Source organism: Bacillus rossius, chromosome 3 (genome assembly GCF_032445375.1).
Source record: "Bacillus rossius redtenbacheri isolate Brsri chromosome 3, Brsri_v3, whole genome shotgun sequence".
NCBI classification, from domain to species: Eukaryota; Metazoa; Arthropoda; class Insecta; order Phasmatodea; family Bacillidae; genus Bacillus; species Bacillus rossius.
Genome location: NC_086332.1, coordinates 104,929,731 through 104,953,299, shown reverse-complemented (window position 1 = coordinate 104,953,299; position 23,569 = coordinate 104,929,731). Strand labels below are relative to the sequence as shown.

At 40.0% G+C, this 23,569-nt stretch overlaps 1 protein-coding gene across 8 annotated transcripts in view; it reads left to right on the top strand.

The window, feature by feature from the left end:
• Positions 1-3,604: 3,604 nt before the first annotated feature.
• The window catches only part of LOC134531100 (serine hydrolase-like protein), a 39,944-nt gene continuing 19,979 nt past the window's right edge, over positions 3,605-23,569 (top strand). For 3 of the 8 annotated variants that reach the window (XM_063366644.1, XM_063366647.1, XM_063366648.1), the window contains exons 1-3: positions 3,605-4,180; positions 20,492-20,591; positions 21,212-21,348. Coding sequence is in view for 2 of the 8 variants with exons in the window: in XM_063366646.1 (XP_063222716.1) it covers positions 4,126-4,180 (55 nt within the window). In the remaining 6 variants the exon portion in view is untranslated. Of the gene's footprint in view, positions 4,181-10,403; positions 16,507-20,491; positions 20,592-21,211; positions 21,349-23,569 lie in introns of those variants that run through there. The other 5 variants (XR_010074934.1, XR_010074935.1, XM_063366649.1 and 2 more) reach the window with 4 other exon arrangements.

Genomic DNA, 23,569 nt, shown 5'->3' with positions numbered 1-23,569 from the left:
GATTCGATCGCAGGGCTAGACTGGGTTTCTCGGAGGGTTGGCATCTGAAGTCATACGTTCTATGATAGTAAAGCCTGGTCTCCACCTCACCAGTACCAGTGCCCGCTGGCGGAACTCATCCTTGCATCACGTTTGCTCGAGTCAAGTTAATAATTGTGTCCGTAACTAAGTAAGTACTCCATGCCATGTGTTAGGCCACTGTATGAGTAGGTACAAGTGTATTTAATTACCATAAGAATTTATGTAAAGCCATAATATAAACAAATGAAATTGCATCATTACGTATTTGTGTAAACCCTTTAAGAGTTCCTGGTTTGACAAACACCTTAATATATTTTGCAGTCCCAGGCCAGATTTAATACATAATATATATAATAATATACCTATAAATAATCTGGCTTCAAGTAAGGAAGTAGCCCACAAGTGATAAACAATCTCTGGTTTGACTGGTGTTTTTAAAGAAAATATTTACCATAGAGATAATGCACACTTATTTAGTTCTTCTGTCAGTCATTTCCCACGTGGGGAGTTTATCTAAGTAAACTTTAAGTTGTTTAGATGTTAAGTTTTACGTAAAAAAAATTTATAAGCGCTTTATGGATGTGGCATACGAAGGCACTGTTCCTCCCCTCTCTTACCATTCCCGTTTTGCGGCAGTCTTCAGGAGTTCGCAGGACAAGGCAGATGTGATAGTTACATGTGGAAGCTGCAACACTTACATCACTGAAATCTGTGTGCCAGTAAATCTGATATATCTACAGACACTTTCGGTAGGTACTTAATTCACCACACTGAACCAGTTTGCGGAGTAGGGCATATCCCTCCCACCGTAACTTCTCCTTCGCTGTGCGACAGCACCATGGAGTTTTAAAAGAGTACATGGCCGACTGATTCGGATCACAATCTTTCTATAGTGGGAAGGCTGCCAGAGGGCATAGATAAGTAACGTGAAATGCAACATGTGTAAACAGTGTTTTCAGTGTAATTGTAACTGTACATCGGTTCATGTAAATAAAACTATGCTCGCCAACACTTCTGTTTTATTCAGTAGTTCATCCCCTAACCTCTTTAGGATTTAACTACCTATGCGGAGAAGGGAGCATTTAAAAATGTCGTTAGTTAGTAGTGCCTTCTCTAACAAGTGCAGCCACCGAGCTTAGTGAGCCATACTGGGGCCAGCGACCAATGCCAGCCCTTGGGTTAGACGTCCGATCTAACCTGGCGCCTTCTTAGACCAATCTAATATTTAAATTATTGTCACTAAGTTCAACTCGGTTCCCAGTAACGGGACCTCCCAGTGGTGGAATTGTGAATCTGCAATTAAAATATTTGCATTTGGGGCTGTTTACATTCAGTTATAGGCTCTAAAACAATATTTAGTTTGGATATTTATTTTCTTAACAACGTGTTAATTTTGTCGCGGCGTATTCCTACCCTGTCCGGGCATTTTTAGCCTGCTCACTATCATTCAAGTGACGTCTGATGCTTTTAGCCATGCCTTAAGGTGGGTTTACGATTGAAAATTAAGAATTAAGACTTAAGACTTAAGGCCTTTTCACAATACCGCGATGCGACGCGATCTGGCGACGCGATGTAGCGAAGGCAGCGACGTAAATATATGTCGCCAGCTAGTGCACTTCATAATAGCGCGACGCGATCGCCATGCAGCTGGCGAAAAAAAACCGAACCAGCCTGCACTCTGCTGGGGATATTTTGCAACATGGTTGTAAACAAAAGTTTTTGGCGATAATAATCAGATTGTTGTTATTATATTTGTACACTGACTGACTGGTAGAAGCATTTAATTATGGATAGGAATCGCGAAGCCCATAATATATTTCTAACCAAGCATTATTTTTCTCCGTCTGATTACAATATTTGTTACTAGAAACATCGTACAAACACGGCTTTTTCTGAACATTAATCAGACGCTCTTCAAAACTAATTTCAATTGAACAAAATCCAAGTGTTGTTTACTAACATTACTTAGATGCATTAAAACATCGTTTCTTAACCCTTGTTTTCAGTTCTGCTTCTTCTTCTTCTTCTTTACCACAATCTTGTTTCTGATTGGCTGTTATTTCTGACGTCATTAGCGACATCGCCGAAGCGACGAAACAGCCTCGTCGCCAAGTGAGCTGTCGCGCATCGCGGGCGATGTAGTTGTGATTGGCTGGTTTGGTATGACGTCACGTCACATCGAGTCGCGTCTAGTGATGGGCAGAACGGTTCTTTTGACCGAACCGGTACTTTCGGATCAGTTCCGTGAAAGATTCGTTCAGAACGATTCGTTCATCTCGGTCATTTCGTTCTTTTCTGTGAATAGGATCTGGCTCTTTTATCAGGTGTCGTAACTCGTTCATCCTTTAGAGTATTGGCTACGTGTTTGCTTCCAGCCTCCCCTCGTTATCGCGTGACCCGATAACGAGAGGAGGCTGGATCGCGTGGGTGGTTATCTTTATCTACTCTGCATGGGTAAATGAAATTTCAAACGTCTAGTTGTATACTGACTGTTATAAAATTATTGACTGTTGATCGCTGCAAATGCTTCATGCAGTGATTCTATATAATACGGGAGCATTAAATCTAAGAATGTTAGGTACGAAAGTGATCTTTCTTAACTTTAATTTGTAATCGCACTATTATAGCTAGTACTTGAACATTGCTTTTCGTAGCCAGTGAATCACAGTTGCGTATATGAAACAAGATTATTTATATTGTATTACTTTTTAAGTTACAAATATTAATATAGGTACAGGCTATTTACACTCTAGAGAGAGTAAAGTGTTTCATGTAGACCAACACATTTAGAGAAAAAAAGACAAAAATTGAATACTACTACTGCGATTCAGTATGAAGAGAGAAAAATGAAGTAGGTACATTAATTAACACCTAAATGGTAAGTGTGAACATTTGTAGTTACTTTCCCTGTTATTTTTAATTCATGTTTTTTTTCCCCCCAAATTTGTGTATGTGAATATGAAAACGCAATTTTAAACCACTACTTAACAGTTGACATTTTCAGGTATAGATACTTTTCATGTTACCCTATTTTATTTGATCAGTTATCGTTTGCTCTTATGAACATGCTCACGCAGTGATTACTAATTCTTCAGACTCCTGACGTCATGAATCATTTCACGAACGAATCAGACCGGGCGCGTGGCCGGTTCTCTCATCTCGTTCTCTCGTTCTCTCCGCGTTTTCGTTCTTCCGAATCTTTCAAGGTACCGGCTCTCAAAGAGCCGGTTGGTTCTCTCGTTCTCTCCGCATTTTCGTTCTACCGAATCTTTCAAGGTACCGGCTCTCAAAGAGCCGGTTCTTTACATCGCGAACGAATCGCAAGATTTCGTTCTCTCAAAGATTCGTTCTTTTTGAACGAATCGTTAACGAACGACCCATCACTAGTCGCGTCGCGTCGCGTCGCGGTATTGTGAAAAGGGCTTTAGTCGTGTACTTATCATATGACTCTATGTAAACTAGTGGAATGGTTTATGATTGTCGTGTGTGAATTTTGACGGGTCGTGTGCGAACCATTTGATGACTTAAGACTTAACAGAAATGGTTATATTTTATATTTTTCGTTAAAAGCCGACCTCCGTAGCGTAGTCGGATGCACACCGGCTTACGGTGCGAGGGGTCCTGGGTTCGAGTCCCGGGTAAGGCATGGGTGTACCATACATATTCTGATATTTGAAAAAAAAAAAACGAGTTGAAATTGAGATTCACACTGAAAATAATGACCCTTTGGCTGTTGGCGAAAGCTGTAGGCCACATTAATATATAAAAAAAAAAATTTTCGTTAAGACTTTATGCTATGCTACATCATTTACTACATACTTTCTACTCAATGAGCACAATCTACTGCATCAGTTTTCTATGGTGCTAGCAATAATTAAAAAAAGTAGTAGTAATGAATGAAGGTAGTGTGAGCTATGATATATGGTCGTTGAGTGTGAGGCTCGTTGGTGTGAGGTTAGAACATAATATAGATTTGAAATTTTCTTCCATGTTATAGTCATAATTTGTAGTTTGTTACAAGATACATAATTATTTTATTGTTTTTAAACTGTTTCGGCACTTTTTATGCAGATGATTTTTCTGAAGTTTTAAGAAACTAAGGTTATGCAGAACAAAGTTGCAGAATTCTACATTCGTGTACCTTGGGGACGAATAGCAGGTATGTATTAAACTGTGCAATGAATTCCAATAGAATTTTCTGGTGAGCTTCAACATCCCTCAAGTAGCTTGATTTATATCTTGGGTCTAGGTAAGTTGCAATCAAGTAATTAGAGTCTGCACTTAAAGGAGTTAAAATGACTTTCTAATTCAGCTTTCAACGAGGCTCTTGTGTCTGGTAAATCATGGTTCTTTGCTCAGTTTCATCTTTATCTAAATACTTTTTTAAGGCAGCAACATGTGATATTACTTCCAACATGCAGGATATTTTTTTTTTTTTTTTTTTTCCCTTTGTGACTCTGTTACTTTATTATTATTACTTAACCTGCAATTGGGCTTTCACCCGGTGGCAAGAACTCCCACTCACTCCCCTCTCCCCCCCCCCCCTCCATCAGCTTTCTCCTCAGCTCCCTCCCATCCCTGACCTCCACCATTTCCTCCCCCAGCCCATTCCACTCCCTCCCCGTCCTCACCAGGAAGGTGTTCCGCCCTCTCTCTGTCCGCCTCCACACCCTCTGGAGCTTACATCTGTGGTCTCTTCGTCCTCTGTACTCCCCTCTATGTACTTTGCTTCCCAATTGCCCCCATCCCCCTTCCCCCTTCAGCACCTTGAACATCCTGACCAACCTTTCCACTCTTCTTCTCCTCTGTAACGTTTCCCACCCCAACTCCTTAATCATTTCCGTTGGGCTATGCAGTTTCCCATCCTGCCCCTCCCTCCTTCTCCACATTCCCATCACCCACCTAGCCGCTCTGCGCTGCACCCCTTCCAGCTCCTTCACCTCAGTCACCAGGTAGGGGTCCCAGACCGCCGCCGCATACTCCAACATTGGCCTGACCAATGTGGAGTATGCCTTCTCCTTTGTCCTCCTCCCAGCTCCCTGCAGGGTCCTACCAAGCAACCCCAGCGCCTGCCTTCCCCTCCTGACCACCCCCTCTATGTGCTCCGCCCATCCTAGGTCATTTTTCAGTGTCACCCCCAGGTACTTATATCCTGCTGCCTCTCTTATCTCCTGCCCCTTCCAGTAATATACATTTCGTGTGACTTTCCTCCTCTTTGTAAATCTGACAACTTTTGTCTTACCAACATTCAAGGACATTCCATTTTTCTCCGTCCATTGCTCCAACCTTATCAAGTCCTCTGTTAAACATCCCCCTTCCCCCACAACCTCATACACTACACAGTCATCTGCAAATAGCCTCCATCTGGCTTTCATGCCCTCCCCCAGATCGTTTATCATAATTGTGAACAACAGAGGCCCCAGCACACTCCCCTGTGGCACCCCCGACGTCACTTCCCCCTCCTCGGAGCTTTCCTCACCCACTCTCACTCTTTGTCTTCTATTCCTCAGGAAATCACCCACCCAGTTTACCACCCTTCCATCCCTCACCAGCAACTCAACCTTTTCCATTAACCTCCTATGGGGGACCTTATCAAACGCCTTTTCAAAATCTATAAAGATTGCATCTATCTGCTTCCCCCCGTCCACCGCTTCCACCAGGTCTTCCAACAGCCCAGCCATCTGGGTCTCGCATGAGAACCCCATCCTGAATCCATGCTGCCTGTTATCCACCCACCCCAGATCTTCCATTTCCCCCTTTACGTACCTTCCTACCAACCTCTCCATCACTTTTCCTACACAGGACGTCAAACTGACCGGCCTGTAACTTCCTGGCTCCGCCTTATCATTTCCCCCCTTGTAGATGGGAACTACCACTGCCTCCTTCCATTCCATTGGTAGTTTCCCCTCCTCCAGAGACTGCTTGAAAACCTCCAACAGGTACTTCCCAATCTCCCTATCACCCAACTTCAAATGACTATTCCCTATACCATCTGGCCCAGCTGCCTTTCTCCCTTTCAACCTCCTGATCACCTTAATTACATCTGTCAGTCGCAGCTCAAAGGCCTTCCTGCCCATTAAACTGTCGTCCTCTTTACCCTCCCATGCCTCCCCCTTTGTAAATACTGCCAGATATTGCTCCTGCAGTAAGTCTGCCTTTTCCCTGTCCTCTGTATATTCCTGCCCCCCTCCTCCTCTGAGAACCCCTATTCCCTCCTCACCCTTCACTCTTCTTATGTATCTGTAGAGCTCCGCCCCATTTACCGTCCCCCCTTCCCCCATCAGCTGTTCCATGTAAGCATCCCTTGCTTCCCGCGATTTCCTCCCTAGTTCCTTCCCAAGCGCCTTCATTTCCGCCTCTATCTCCTCTCCCCCAAGCTTCCTTGCCCTCGCATGCAGCCTCCTACATTTCCTTTTCAACACTTTCAACTCCCTTCCATAGTAGGGAGGGTCACCTCCTTGGCCTACCCTCCTCTGAGGTACAAAACGTGTAGCCATCTGCAGCAGAATATTTCTTAAGGCAGCCCATCTACCTTCGAGGTCCTCTATATCTACCCATCTACTGTATTCCCCCTTCAGGAATGCCTCTGCCCCCACTCTATCAGCCTTACCCCAACAGTTTACCACGTTTCCCCTCCTTACCCTTTTCTCCCTCCAGCCCACGTCTAACTCCACTACTGGGATCCTGTGATCACTGATGCCCTCCATTACCACACTTCCCCTGACCGCCTCCATTGGTCTCACAAGTACCACATCCAACAGGTTCCCGTCATCCTGCTCTCCTCTCCTGGCACCTTTTCTGGTGCTTTCAGTCACCACCTGCTCCAGTCCTCTGTTTGCCAGTTGAGATGCCCATCTCTGTTCCCTTGACCCCATCCCCTCCGGCCCCTTTTCCCATGCCACCCCTGGCATGTTCAGATCCCCCGCCACTATCACCCACTTGCCTTCTCCTAGCATGTCCAACCTGTCCTGCACCTCCCGTATGGCTTCATCCCCTTGCCCTGGTGGCCGGTACACCGCAATCAGCCGTACATTTTTCTCTCCTACCTGGAACTGCATCTCCAATAACTCCGCTCTCCCCCCAACCCATACAACCCTACCACAGAGTCCCTCTCGCATGCACACCATTACCCCTCCTCCATTCCTGTTCCTGTCCCTTCTAAATATTTCAAAGTGTGCTCTCTTCAGTTCCCCATCTCTAATTTCCTCGTCCAACCATGTCTCCACCGCTACAATGATATCCGCCCCATAGGCTTCCACCCTGCCCCAGAACTCCTCCACCTTCTTATATATACTTCTACAGTTTATAACTGCGACTTTTACATATTGGCATTTTCCCCTTTGCGCCTCTGTCCCTTCCGCCCTGATACGAGTGCCCCTTCCCCTTAGAACCCCGATTTCCAGCACTCTTGCAGCCCTATCCAACTCCACCCCCCTCTTTCCTCCTTCCTCGCTCCCCGTCCAACCAATCTGAGTTTTGTTGACTTTAGCTGTCACCTCCTCCCTAGCATTGCTATCGGCTCTATATTCACAATCACCCCCCTTCTCTCCACCTTCCTCACTATCTAGTTGCTATCTTCTTCCCTGCTGCTCAAACCTTGCCCTTTCCAAATGGCCAGAAGTCTCCCTTCCTAGCAGGTCTCCTAGCATCCATTTTCCCCTCTCTGTTAGGTGAACCTGATCCCTGCCCACACAGTCCTGCCCCACCCATTTCCTGCTATCTACCAACATGGCTCCCAAGTCCCTACACACCCTCTCATACACCTCGCTGACCGCCGCAGCCTTGACATAGTTTATACCCCTCCTTACTAGTACCCCACTGACCACAACTCTGGCTACAGGGAACTTCTCCTTCACCTTGCCCACTAGCCCCCTCATATCCTCCTCTACTTCCCTCCCCACCACTCTACCAGCCACATCATTTCCCCCTACATGAACAACCACCACCTTAACTTTACTGCTTCCTTTCATGCAGCCTACCCTCTCCCCCAAGTTCCTAATCTTTGCACCCCCAAACGCAGCTTTATATATACTTCCTTTCCCCACCCCCTGCAATTCTACCCCCTTCACAATAGAGCTGCCCAGGAAAATCACTTCGGGCTCCTGTCTAACTATTGTACCCCTTTTCGTATCCCTGCCCTCTTCATGCCTGTTCACATCTACGTTGCTTGTACCCACAGCCTTACTGCCGGCCTCCTCCCGCACCCTCCTTGCTACCCCTTCATTCTGCAACCTGACACCTGTTTCCTGAACTTCCCCAGTACATGCCTCTGCATATGTGGCCTTAACAGCTTGAGTCCTTACTTTCTCCCTCCCTTCCAGCTCCTCCACCCTCCTGCGCAGCCTATCTACCTCCACATCAGCCTCCTTTCTCATCTGCCTTTCCTTCTCAACTTCCTCCTTTGTCCTCTTCAGCTCGCACTCCAGCCTTTCGACCCTTACTAACACACTTCTCAACCCATCCTCCCTTTTTACTTCTTCCTCTACCCTCTCTAATCTATGTTTTATTTCCATCTCCTTCCTGTACAACACCTCACCTAATCCTTCTTTCAAATCGACTTCCCTCCTTGTCCCACTCAGACCCTCAACAATCTTTCCTCCCAGAATATCACCAATGAAATTGAGTGCCCAGTCCTTACCCACATCTACATTCCCTCCTTCCCTCTGAGTTCCTGACACCCCACCTACCAGCTCCTGGCTACCACTGCTTCCTGCCATTGCCAGAACTTGTTAGTTTGGTTATTTCTTCAAAGGGTTTTAATGGTTTGATGCGTTGCTCCATCAAACACCACTGTTGACGCATTAAATTGGTGTTTCGTGATCAGCAACAAACAACAATATGGCCTGCTTTTGTTCTAACATGCTCTATAATATAATTTACCAGTGGGGTAAATATGTAGTTTAGCGGTATTTGCGAAAAAAATGTTAAAAATCCGAAAATACTTTTTATTAGATGCTCTTTATCTTCCTCTTTTCATTAAACCCAGCGGAGATCAGATATTCCAAATACTTTAGGAGATATCAAATTTTTTTAATTTTCATAGTTGGGTGATATTTGTTAAAAAAAATTTTTAAATTCCGAAAATACAGTAGAACCTCGCATATCCGACCTTCCCACAACCGACTCCTCCCGATATCCGACTTAGTGTCCGACTGTCGGTGATTCACACGCGCTTCCGGTTGGTGAGCCTGTTAGGCTTGAAGGAGTGACTCATCTACAATATGCTTTGTTTTCGTATCAAAAACTGTCAGTTCAGCCGTGAATCTTGATGTGTAATGTGCTCTGACTATAATCTTGTACAGTTCTGTGTTTGTTAACGTCAATACTGTTTGTGTTTTTCCCCATTATTTATTCACGACTACAGAATTTAAAGTGTGCAATACGTAGTGCTTTACGTGTGTGACAATGGCAACTCAAAAACGTAAACGTGTTTGTGTTTCTCTGCAACAAAAACTTGTGATTTGGTAAATCTGTATTGTACGGATTAGCGCCAAAAAAAATCGTACTAATATGAAATAACTTTCATTATATGCTATCTTACGTCCTCTTTTCAGAACCGCCTGCGGAGATAAAAAATTCCAATTACTTTTGGAGATATCGAATTTTTTAATATTCATTTTTTGGCGATTTTTTTTAAAAAAAAATTTAAAAATCCGAAAATACCTTTATTCTGTGCTCTTTAACTTCCTCTTTTCATTAAACCCGGCGGAGATCAGAAATTCCAAATACTTTAGGAGATATTGAATTTTTTAATTTCCTTTTGTGCACTGCTGCGGCGTTGAGCGGGAAGCCTACGATTCACACATCTTTCTGGACATACCCGAATACTCACGTTGGCAAGCCTTCTTTTCTTAAAATTAGCAAGAAGTAATTAAAAATACTTTAAAACATTGTATATGGTTGGTTATATTAGGTAAGTATAGCTACATTAAAAAAACTGTAAAATCATTTTATGGTTGCTTAGCAAATAACATTTTAATATGTAGCTATCCAGCACTAGGAAACCGTTTACATGATTTCACAGTATTTTTAATGTAGCTATCCGAACCAAATCAACCATCCACAATGTTTTGAAGTATTTATAATGTAGCTAACAACCTAACTGACCATTAGTTTTCATGAGTTGCATATTTATTTACAATAAACAAAAAAAAAAAAAAACCGAAGATGCACGATCGGGCGTTTGCCTCTCGTCTGTTGAAAGGCTTGCCAACGTGAGTATTCGGGTATGTCCAGAAGGATGAGTGAATCGTAGGCTTCCAGCGTTTCACCATTGTTGCTTGTTTACAAGAATGATTTTTTTTTTTTTTTTCGCGACGTAGTTGAACGACTACATCACGTAAAAAGAAAATTACGTGAGTTCCTACTGTTCATCCTTTTTCCCGGTTTGTTAGGTCAGGTCAGCTACATTATAAATACTGTAAAACTAAACAACCATTAAAATTAATTTTTATTATTTTTAATGACCGTTCAGTTTCAAAGTATTTATAGCTACTGTAGCTGACCTGACCTAATCTACCTTTGTCCCGTTTTGTTAGGTCAGGTCAGTTACATTATAAATACTTAAAACTATACAAGTAAAATTAATTGATATTATTATTAATTTCCGTTTATTTTGAAGTATTTATCATGTAACTAACCTTACCTAATGGAAAATTTCTGTTATTTAGGCATTCACGCACACACGGCAAAATATAAAATGGCGTCTGTTGAATGATTACATAGGGCTTGTATTGCAAAATAAGAACGGCGATATCTCCAAAAGTAATTGGAATTTTTAATCTCCGCAGGCAGTTTTGAAAATAGGACGTAAAAGAGCATATAATGAAAGTTATTTCATATTTGTACGATTTTTTTTGGCGCTAATCCGTACAATACAGATTTACCGTGATTTTACAACGATTGGACCATGGAGAGTCTGTAATTAAATTAGCTTCAGAGTTGGGTGTAGGGGTGACTACGATAAAAGATTGGAAAAAAACCCGTAAAGATCTGGAAACGTACTCAACAACAGTTGAGACAGAAGATGCCTTAAAAAGTAGAAAAATGTTGAAAAAACCAAAACTTGAACTTGTCGATGAAGCATTATGGGTTTGGTTTTGTCAGGAAAGGCGCAAGGGAATACCATTGTCAGGCCCCATCGTAAAGGAAAAAGCCATAAAATTGCATGAAAAGCTGGGAGGTGATCTAGAAAAATTTAGCGCTAGCGAAGGGTGGCTACATAAATGGAAGTTGCGTCATGGCATACGACATCTTATTATTGCGGGGGAAAAACTCTCAGCTGATGATAATGCTGCTACAGAATTTGTAGCAACATTTGAGAAGTTGGTCACAGAACAGAAACTTGTACCCGAACAAGTGTACAATGTAGATGAAACAGGCCTAAATTACAAAATGCTTCCAAACACCACTCTAGCTGCTAAAAATGAACCTGTGTTAGGAACAAAGCTGGCTAAAGACAGGCTCACAATTGCAACTTGTAGCAATGCCACGGGAAGCCACAAAATGCCGCTGTTCGTCATAGGAAAATCTAAGAAACCAAGAGCATTCAAAAATCTTTACATGGCAACACTTCCAGTTTTCTATCGGAATCAATCATCTGTTTGGATCTATGGCGATTTATTTAAGGAGTGGTTTTTTGGTGAATTTGTACCCGCAGTAAAAAAACATTTAATGTCTAAAAACTTACCTGCTCGTGCTGTTTTGCTGTTAGATAACGCTCCTAGTCACCCCTCTGAATGTGAATTAAATAAAGGAAACATCAAGGCTTTATTTTTACCGCCCCATGTTACACCTTTAATACAACCTATGGATCAGGGCGTCATCGAGTTGTTAAAGAGAAGATACAGAAGAAAATATGTCGGCTCTCTGCTGGACAAAACAGAAGAAGGAGGTAACCTTTTTGAGCCGATGAAAAGTTTCAACATAAAAGACGCAATCTACACCGTTGCTGCAGCCTGGGACGAAATTAATCAAACTACCCTTCAGAAGGCTTGGAAAAAGATTTGGCCATCATTGAAACAAGAAGAACCTGAGACAGAAGCACAAGTTGAGACAGACAACACATAAGTATTACAAAATTTACAAGTGTTTCAGCATGATCTCCAGATGAATGATGTAGAAGAGTGGTTTGTTGAAGCTGATGTTTCGGAAGACACCAATGAAGAACTAAATGACGACGAAATTATCGCTGTTGTGCAGAACAAAGCCGTGGAAGAAGATATTGACTCGGATGAAGACGAAACCACCGGTGACAACGTAGTGAGTCATTCTGCTGCTAAGGACGCCTTCGAAGTTGCGCTGAAATACATTGAGCAACATCCAAATGCAAACCCAATGGACGTATTGTGGGCAAAAAAGTGGAGGGACACTTCTGCAAAGTCAAGATTGACAAAATTAAAACTAAAGTCCATTACTGAATTCTTTAAATTTGGTATGCTTAGATTTTATTGATCTCATTTAATTTAAAAACAGTAAATGTTTGAAATATATACAGCAACATTTTTATAAGTACATACTATACAATAAAGTTGTATTACAGTACGATATAGCTGTTTTTCTATCTGAGAAAGTCGTTTTTTTTGCTCCTCCCGATATCCGACCTTTTGGCCGTTCCGACCATGGCCTGGTCCCGTCATGGTCGGATATGCGAGGTTCTACTGTACTTTTATTCTATGCTCTTTAGCTTCCTCTTTTCATTAAACCCGGCGGAGATAGAAATTTCAAATATTTAAGGAGATATCGAATTTTTTAATTTCCATCACAATACCTGTGCATTCATGCGGTGCAGACAATTGTTTATTGTTTACGAGTATGAATTTTTTTTTTCGCCACTACATCATTTTCTACTAATGGCAAAGGAATTGAACCCGCCTCTAACTTAGGTGAGTTTTTAACGTTTCAAATTTTAATGTTTTATTTGTTATTTGGATATTGTTGCACAACTAATAAGTATAAAAAAATTACGTGAGTTCCTACTGTTAATCCTTTGTCCCGGTTTGTTTGGTCAGGTCAGTTACAATATAAATACTTTAAAACTAAACAACCATTAAAATTAATTCACATTATTTTTACTGAGGATAAGTTAGACTCGAATCTGAGATTAAAATCTGAAAACGTACCATAATTATAGTACCGTACTATAAAAACGTGCAAAAGCTAACCAATGGCTTGGTGCAAGAAAGACATATGTAAATATTTAATAATTATGTACAACTTTATAGGGAAAAATATTAAAATAAATTAAATTAGTATATAGCACTTATAAAAAAGATTTATATACAGGTACCTCATCTTAAAGGGCACCCACTTGAGTACCACAGGGCACATCAGATTCGTTTTTACACAGGTTTCTGCTACATGTCCAGTCCTGTTAACTTAGAAATTTGGACTTCCGAAATGTCGAATTCGCCAAGTTAATGAATATATTTAAGAAGACTCGAATTATAAAACCTATAGAGAGGTACCTCACCTTAAAGGGCACACACTTGAGTACCACAGGGCACATCAGATTCGTTTTTACAAAGGTTTCTGCTCCATAAACAGTCCTGTTAACTTAGCAATTTGGACTTCCGAAATGTCCAATTCGCCAAGTTAAAGAAGATATTTAAGAAGACTCGAATTATAAATCCTAAAGAGAAGTACCTCACCTTAAAGGGCACACAATTGAGTACCACAGGGCACATCAGATTCGTTTTTACACAGGTTTCTGCTCCATGTACAGTCCTTTTAACTTAGCAATTTTGACTTCCGAAATGTCGATTTCGCCAAGTTAGAGAAGATATTTAAGAAGACTCGAATTATAAAACCTATAGAGAGGTAACTCACCTTAAAAGGCACACACTTGAGTACCACAGGGCACATCAGATTCATTTTTACAAAGGTTTCTGCTCCATAAACAGTCCTGTTAACTTAGCAATTTTGACTTCCGAAATGTCCAATTCGCCAAGTTAAAGAAGATATTTAAGAAGACTCGAATTATAAAACCTATAGAGAGGTACCTCACCTTAAAGGTCACACACTTGAGTACGACAGGGTACATCAGATTCGTTTTTACACAGGTTTCTGCTCCATGTACAGTCCTTTTAACTTAGCAATTTTGATTTCCGAAATATCGAAATCACCAAGTTAAAGACGATATTTAAGGAGACTCGAATTATGAAACCTACAAAGAGTTACCTCACCTCAAAGTGCACCCACTTGAGTACATATGGGTACATCAGATTCGTTTATACACTGGTTTCTGCTCCGTGTACAGTCAAGTTAACTTACCAATTTGGACTTCCGAAATGGCAACTGATGTACCTACCCACTTAAAAAAATTTAGTAATTACAAATGTGCAGGTAGCTCAATCCGGATTGGTAGGTATGTTACGAAAACCATCCTGTATGTCATACATGTGTCACATCCGAGCTATATGACACCAGATTTTTGCAGGTGCCAGCCCAAATGGAGAAAATGTGTTATTCTTGGCAACTGATGTACCTACCTTCTTAAAAAAGTATAATAATTACAAATGTACAGGTAGCTCAATCCAGGTTCGTAGGTATGTTACGAAAACCCTCCTGTATGTCACATATGTGTCACATGCGGGCTATATGACACCAGATTTTTACAGGAGCCGGCCGAAATAGAGAAAATGTGTCATTCTTGGCAACTGATGTACCTACCTTCTTAAAAAAATATAATAATTACAAATGTACAGGTAGCTCAATCCAGGTTCGTAGGTATGTTACGAAAACCATCCTGTATGTCACATATGTGTCACATGCGGGCTATATGACATCAGATTTTTACAGGAGCCAGCCCAAACGGAGAAAAAGTGTCATTCTTGGCAACTGATGTACCTACCTTCTTAAAAAAGTATAATAATTACAAATGTACAGGTAGCTCAATGCGGATACTTAGGTATGTTACGAAGACCCTCATCTATGTCACACATGTGTCACTTACGGGCTATATGACACCAGATTTTTACAGGAGCCAGCCGAAATAGAGAAAATGTGTCATTCTTGGCAACTGATGTACCTACCTTCTTAAAAAGGTATAATAATTACAAATGTACAGGTAGCTCAATCCAGGTTCGTAGGTATGTTACGAAAACCATCCTGTATGTCACATATATGTCACATGCGGGCTATATGACACCAGATTTTTACAGGAGCCAGCCCAAACGGAGAAAATGTGTCATTCTTGGCAACTGATGTACCTACCTTCTTAAAAAAGTATAATAATTACAAATGTACAGGTAGCTCAATCCAGGTTCGTAGGTATGTTACGAAAACCATCCTGTATGTCACATATGTGTCACTTACGGGCTATATGACACCAGATTTTTACAGGAGCCAGCCCAAACGGAGAAAATGTGTCATTCTTTGCAACTGATGTACCTACCTTCTTAAAAAAGTATAATAATTACAAATGTACAGGTAGCTCAATCCAGGTTCGTAGGTATGTTAGGAAAACCCTCATCTATGTCACACATGTGTCACATACGGGCTATATGACACCAGCTTTTCACAGGAGCCAGCCCAAACGGAGAAAATGTGTCATTCTTGGCAACTGATGTACCTACCTTCTTTAAAAAGTACATAATTACAAATGTACAGGTAGCTCAATCCAGGTTCGTAGGTATGTTACGAAAACCCTCCTGTATGTCACATATGTGTCACATGCGGGCTATATGACACCAGATTTTCTCAGGAGCTAGCCCAAATGGAGAAAATGTGTCATTCTTGGCAACTGATGTACCTACCTACTTAAAAAAGTATAATAATTACAAATGTACAGGTAGCTCAATCCAGGTTCGTAGGTATGTTACGAAAACCCTCATCTATGTCACACATGTGTCACATACGGGCTATATGACACCAGCTTTTCACAGGAGCCAGCCCAAACGGAGAAAATGTGTCATTCTTGGCAACTGATGTACCTACCTTCTTTAAAAAGTACATAATTACAAATGTACAGGTAGCTCAATCCAGGTTCGTAGGTATGTTACGAAAACCCTCCTGTATGTCACATATGTGTCACATGCGGGCTATATGACACCAGATTTTCTCAGGAGCTAGCCCAAATGGAGAAAATGTGTCATTCTTGGCAACTGATGTACCTACCTACTTAAAAAAATATAATATTTACAATTGTACAGGTAGCTCAATCCGGATTGGTAGGTATGTTACGAAAACCCTCATCTATGTCACACATGTGTCACATACGGGCTATATGACACCAGCTTTTCACAGGAGCCAGCCCAAACGAAGAAAAAGTGTCATTCTTGGCAACTGATGTACCTACCTTCTTAAATAAGTATAATAATTACAAATGTACAGGTAGCTCAATCCGGATTGGTAGGTATGTTACGAAAACCCTCATCTATGTCACACATGTGTTACATACAGGCTATATGACATCAGATATTTACAGGAGCCAGCCCAAATGGATTCAAGAATGGCGGAAATCGTGTCCTCCAAAAACTTCCGGAAGTGAGTATCAAAGAGCATACAAGCATACTGCCAATACATTTTAATTTTTTCACAACCACACGGATAACCATAATTAAACAAACAATAGTTTCTTGAAGGAACTAAAAGTGTTTCGAAATACTTTTAATATACTTTTATTGCGCAAAATCCGTAACTGAAATAAAGACAACAGTTGAAACTAAAATTTGTAAAGGTGATATTATTTTTTGCTGTTTGGCAGTACGATATCCTGTACGTAATATCCGGCTGATTTTTGGAGGAAGTCCGTGGTATTTGCATTGTAGTCATTTTGAACGTTTAAGCATAGGTAAATCATTTTAGCAAGCATGTGTGAGGTAAGTAATCTCATCGTTCAACCTCGGAAGTACCTTACGTACGATAGTAATATTTTTCTTCAGCAGATGTATTTATTTATGCTTGAAATGTGTATGACGTACATATTTATTTCATTGTTCATTCGGCAAAAAAAGTTAAGTATGTTTAAGGAGATGGTACTTGCTGTATTCGGTTATTCAAAGGCCAGTACCGAAAGTAGGTACCTCTCTATATTATTGTTTTGTGAAAAACTACATTTATAAGGCTATTTTAATTGAAGGTATAATTTAAAGCATTCTCACAATCCCGCAAGTTCTGATGTTTTGGGTCTCGCACCCTCGTGACTTCTTTTTAGATTTGCGGTAGTTTTGATGTGGTACGTCTCACACCAAAAATATGTTTGTGTTAATAACAAACTAAGCAACAATAATATTCGGAAAAGTATGTTATCTTATTTTTCATAACAAAAAAAAAATTATGGAGTTTCCAACTAATCTGATTTTCCCGGCCATCCCTGCAATCACTAGGTATTATCAGGGCCGGTCCTAGGTATAAGCAAGCTACGCGGCCGCGTAGGGCGCTGGTCAGAGGGGGCGCTGAGCCGCCGGCCTTGTTCATAGTACATATCGGTACCACGTTTACGTGACCCGGCCGGGTATTGGACCCGGATCGCCTTGGTGGAAGGCGAGCGATCTAACCGCTCGGCTGCCGCGGCCCGAAGTATAAAGTAATAAACACTAATATCAAAGAGAAGAGAATATTTGTTGGTAAACATGCAGTTAATTTAGAGCGTTTCTTAATGTCATTACTTAAGTTTTATTGTTTAGTTTCACGGACATTCTTGTGACATACTGCGAAGGTGTTAAGTGTGACGTCTCGTCGGAACGCGAACAGCGTTTGAGTGGGCTGGCAACAATGGCCATTGAAAAAGAGTTGCTTAATGAAATGGACACCAATTTCATACTCAATGAATTCGCAAAATTGAAAGCCAGAAAAATCTCGTTTTAATTATTTATTTTTAGTTTTGCCATACGTTCTTGTAATGTGAGTGTAGTTATGTTCATTTACATTCTCTGTTTTATGTGCAGTAATAGCATATGTGCATTTTTATTCCTGTATAAATTGATGCAAGTTTGTAAATTATTTTAAATATTATCATGATTTAATTTACTGAAGTAGTAAGTGTATAAATAATAGTACAGATAACCATGTAGCACTGCTTTGTAAGCCAAAATTTTTCAGAGCTCTTTTAATGAAGTTATAATTTTTTTTTTGGGGGGGGGGGGGGGAGTTAATCAAAATGTTGTTCGCTTACACTTCCTGGGTATTATACAGTAAATATTTGCCTTAGTCATGATTGCGGACTCAATTGCAAAAACCTCTAGAAATATGTTTTTAAATAATCCGAATAACTCGAGCATCAAAATTTAACTTACATTGCGGACCAACTTAAAAGCATAAATATACACGGTATTTATACAATATATGTAATTACTTGCAAATGAAATATGTTTCTGGCATAGGTATGTGAATCAATATAATTACGTTAGTAAGATAGTACCACCAGAGTCATGAATAACTTTGTGTACGTACCCAATGTGCATTTGTAACTTTATTTATTTGTGAATTACCTATAGCAACTATTTATAAATTCAACCAAATAAATATGATTCAAATATCAATGGGCTGAAGGTGAGGGGTGAGAGGGGCCTGAGGAGGAAGCTGAATGGGGAAGAGAGAGGAGGGTTGAATCCTTGCTACCTGGTGGAAGCCCAATTGCAAGTGTATTGTTATTGTATTATATCATAAACTATTATGCTTTAGTAATGTTAGTTTCGCATGAGTAACATTTGTGGCGCTTCCGGTATGTAAAACTGTTACAGCTGTCTTCATTTACATTTGATTAAATAAGTGACTGAGACCTATCAATTATTCACTTCTTTAACTGAGATAGCCCTGATTGTTTGTACACCTATCCCTCACTTAGCTCGTCTTCTGATTGCGCGGATTCATTTAGCGCGATGTGAATTTTACTACCCTAGTCTTGAATAGCACGTCTGTAAATTTCAGTTAGCACGAAATCTCAGCAGGCAAAAAAAAAAAGTCGAGCACGATGCCATGAAGTCTTTTCAACTTCTGTAAATAACAGATGTGCCGTGGCATGCAGTTAGCCAAACAAGGGGGGAAGAGATGCGCACGCAGGTCTGTCTACTCTATCGGCTGTTGTACAAACATCAGCTATGGCAAGTTAAAATGCGGCAATGGAGTGTATAGGACCAAATTTTTTTACGTCCGTGCGTATGCCGCCATGCCGTACCGTTGTCGTCGGGCCACAAACCGGGCTGTGAACTCGGTCTAGCCAGTGGCAGGGAATTCACTCAAACAAAAGCAACGTCTGCCCATACAGCTGCCGGTAACTGTACGTTCTTGATCACTCATAATGCATCGTGTTTAAGTATTTGAGATAAAACTAGAAGTATTACGGCACGCATATTGTCATGAAGGCCACGCTTATGTTGGTAGCACTTTAGTTTTAAGCAAGTCAACTTGCGCACAATCGTATGAAATAAGGACTCTTACCAAAAGTTGATATAGGTCTGATGCTGTTAATTGTACTAGCGGGAATATATTTGACATAAGTTACCGGAACAGAAATGAACAGATGATTCATGTGGAAATAGTTGTTAATGAATGTTGCAATGAAAAAAATAATCATTGGCCTGACAGGGTTGGTGTGAACTAGGCGGTGATACGCGAATAAGCACTTTAATTTTTGAAAAATTAAAATGTAACTATCCGGAGAGTAATATCGGTTTCACTGTCAGTAAAGGATGGTTTGAAAAGGTACGCGACGTGAGTTGAAGGTTACGCCCGGGCAAGTCAGCCAGCCGACTGACGATTAGGTACATATCCAAGTATCTCCCGTTACGCGGTGTTGTATTTGTAATACAAAGAGCTATGTTAGGCATATAAAGATAAATGGTGTGACATATTTATAGTTGAGTTATTCAACGCATTTATATCACGTAAAGGATATTTTCCTACTCAATTTTGGACCACATTAAATAATTTAGCCTTGCTATTTATGGAAACTAATGCTTCAGAATACCCGATTTCGAATAACACGAGCATTTTTAGGAACGAATTAGTCGTGCTAAGTGAGGGATAGGTGTATTTTCCATAGGAAAAAATAGTGTTAACTATGTAATTCGTAACACTTCATAATTGTTGATTGTATTGTTGATTCAATCTTTTATGTTAATTAAGTTAATTTTCATTCTAACTCAGAATCTTGTTATTGTTAATACTTTAAGTACTTGTTTACTAACTGGTTATTTGTAAAACACAATTCTAATTTTTCTTTTTCTTTTACAAACATTAGGTTGTGAATACCTTTTTGCCATGTTCATTCCACGAATTAGGGATTTTTTTTTTCTCCAGTAAACCCTTCCCCCCTCTGGTGTACTGGCATGTCCAGCACATTCTGTACAGCTGTTATACTGTTATTTTGACTAAATATCTACTTCCTCCCTTATTACTGTATTCTGTCTGTAGTACAGACTAGGTACCGCAGAGTGTATGTGTACACTGTATACCACTACACTATGCATTTACAATTATTATCTAGTTTATACTTAGTCTAATTTTTCAATAATGTTATTTTTTTCAGCCTCTGTTCACTGATGCCCAATTGGTGGGGGCTTCGAATTTTGTGAGGTTGGCTAGAACTTTAGGCTACCAATCCCACAAGATTGGGTGTGAAAATGAAGGTAACAATGAGTTATTACTTTTAACAATAGCTACTACATGTTTTGCAAATGGACCTTCAGTCAAGAACATTGGTTGGTTGTAGTCTCAATCAACCACTCCATGTAAAGGACTGACAACTTAACATAGCTGAAAAATTTTCAAGAATTGATAATTTACCGTATTGCGGTAAAGTGTATAACTGTTGTTGTAATTATTACAAAATGATAACTATAAGTTCAATAAATGAATAACCTAAATAAACTCAGCTTCCTAAAGAACTGAGCTCCTACATAATTGCTGAAAAAATAAGTGCTTCAGTTATGACAATTTTACTGAACTTAACCTTATTGCCATAAGTTATTAAAATGTTTCAAAATGAAATGAAATGGTTATGCCCCAACTAGAGATATTGTTGAGACAGCGGTTAATTAATATTTCTTGTTTAAATATCATAGTTATTTTCTTCGTATTTGTTGTAACTATACTAAGGTAATGAAAATAACCAGCTGTGGTGTCCGACATATTATTCATGAACCCACAAACCCTTGGTTGGAAATTTCTAACAGTTAAGGATATGCACTACAGTTGCTCCTGTGAAATGTGGCCACATGTTATAAAATATTGTGTGTTATGCTAACAGGAAGGGGGAGGAACAAGATTGGCAGCTGTGTGAGTGGTCAGTGTACACAGGCCACACTTAACCATGTGAAACGCCTTGCACACACTGGCCTCTTACACAAGAAAGCTATTCTTCTGGTGGGAACCAATGATGTGTTGGTGAGTTTGTCAAATGTGTTACATAAAATATACCGGGACTAGCCTATATCACGATACCGGACATTTATTAATGGACTTCACCTAATCAAATTATTTCCGCAAAAATACTTTCTTTAATGTAGGTGATCTAACCTAGCCAACCTTTAATTTGGTATTCAATACCTTCCTAAATGAATGCAATCCTAACTTAGGAAATAAAACGTTTGACCTAAACTAAAAATGTCTGATATCGTGATACCGACTTGACTCAATCTATCATGTGCATTGCTGTAACTACAATCCAGTAAGCTGTGCTTTATTAATGAGCTAATGTTGTGCAGCAATGAAAATTATTAAATTAACATTCCTGATTTTTGTTAGTATTTACAATATAATTAATAAAATATATTTATTAATGTATGGAACTTGTGATACGTATTATGACACAGCTTTTAAGATATTTATATTACCTAATGTCACTAGCCACATTTCAATGACTGAAGGAGGTCATCAACCTATATTAAGGGCTCGGTTCACTCCCATGCTAGCCGAATGGCGGGATAGGGATTTACAGGTTAAACTTAAATGCACGCGATTCCGCCAGTTATTGTAATAGAAAACTAAAACAAACACCAAATTGTAGATATTATAAGCATACAGGTTTCTACGAAAACAATTTTAATTTAATTTAAGTTTTTAAGTTTGATATTGTAAAATTAAGTTTTAATTTTGTCACAATTATCAGTCAATATGTTCTACCCCCTTAATCATCTCGTAACAACGTTGGTCATATCTCAATCTCACGAAAAGTCCTTGGCTTTGGCAATGTATCTGGTTAAATATACAAGCAACACTAATTTTTTTAAATTAATATTGTGGAAGTGCCTGATGTATAGGCTGCAATGCACGCTGGTAATATGACGTGCCCCGCCGGCGGCGGACAAGAGATAAGGGCCGCGTGGAATGAGAGAAGGAACGGCCTGGTTGCCACTTCGCCTATCTCCCCCTCACCCACCCCTTATCATCAGCTGCCACGCGACAGTAAACCCACACTTCAAGTGATTTTGTTCCTCGGTTCAATTCTCCAGCCATGGGAAGAAATTGGCGTAAGTGTTCCAAGATCTCGCGACCTTTATCTCAACGTAGAAAGTCCATGAAAAATCGAATGAAGCTTCTTCTAGCATCTAAACGTCAAAGTAAATGGTATATATTTATATGATGCAACAATTATTTTAAGAAAATTTATTTGTAACCTTTTTACAGCTGGTAAAGTAAGATGAGGCGATGTTGTAATCAGCATAACAAAAGCGTAACACTTACAGGGTAACTAACTATCAACAGTGTCGTATTCGAAAGAGGATAGGGGAACGGGGCTCAGGAGTGAGGTGCTCAATGAAATTTTTGCATTATAGCACACTCGCTTAGTTGAATACTTGCGCATTTGTCTACTTGCTCACTTGCATACTTGCAGACAATCCACACATTCGTAGACATTATTATTCCCCTATCACTTACATATATTGATACATCACTTCTAACGCGCATAGCGGCCACTCGTCCATATGATTTTTATGGGTTTCACGGCTAGAGTATGCTTTTTAAAGCAACACATCAGTACAGTATATAATTCTGTAGTGTACAACCGGCTTAGGGCTAAAGATTTCCAGCGGGAAATCAATATATTATTCATTTGTAAAATGTTTTTATTGGCTTTATAGGTTGTGTATGGTACATGCTGCCTTACAAGAAATACAATACACATTTTAAAGTTTTATTATTTTGCCTGCCTATAAATTCAGCAAGCCTTTTTAAAAGATTGCAAGCAATACCGTTTAAATGTGCAACATGAAATGACCACTCTATGCGATATTCAACAGTATTTTTTCAGGTGACAGTAGCTGAAGTCGCTATGTACCTTTGGAAGGAATTTGGATCAGAATTCCGGGTGTGTCATGAATATTTGTAAAACTTTATAATTTTTTTATATAATTTCTTTGTCCATCCGCCCCGGACTGGCAGACGTAAAGAGCGAGCGTTGAAAAGCAACAATTTCACAAGAAACTATCTAAGCTCAATTACTGCATAAAAATGCGATGAAACTATTTAAACTATCAAAAAACCTATGGACGTCTAAATCTGGATCAGAGATTTTGAAATAAATTTTAGGCATTAGTAATAAAGATTCCGCCGGCTTTCGCGGCCATTGTCTTGCATTTATTGGCCCATAAATTTAGGCATTAGT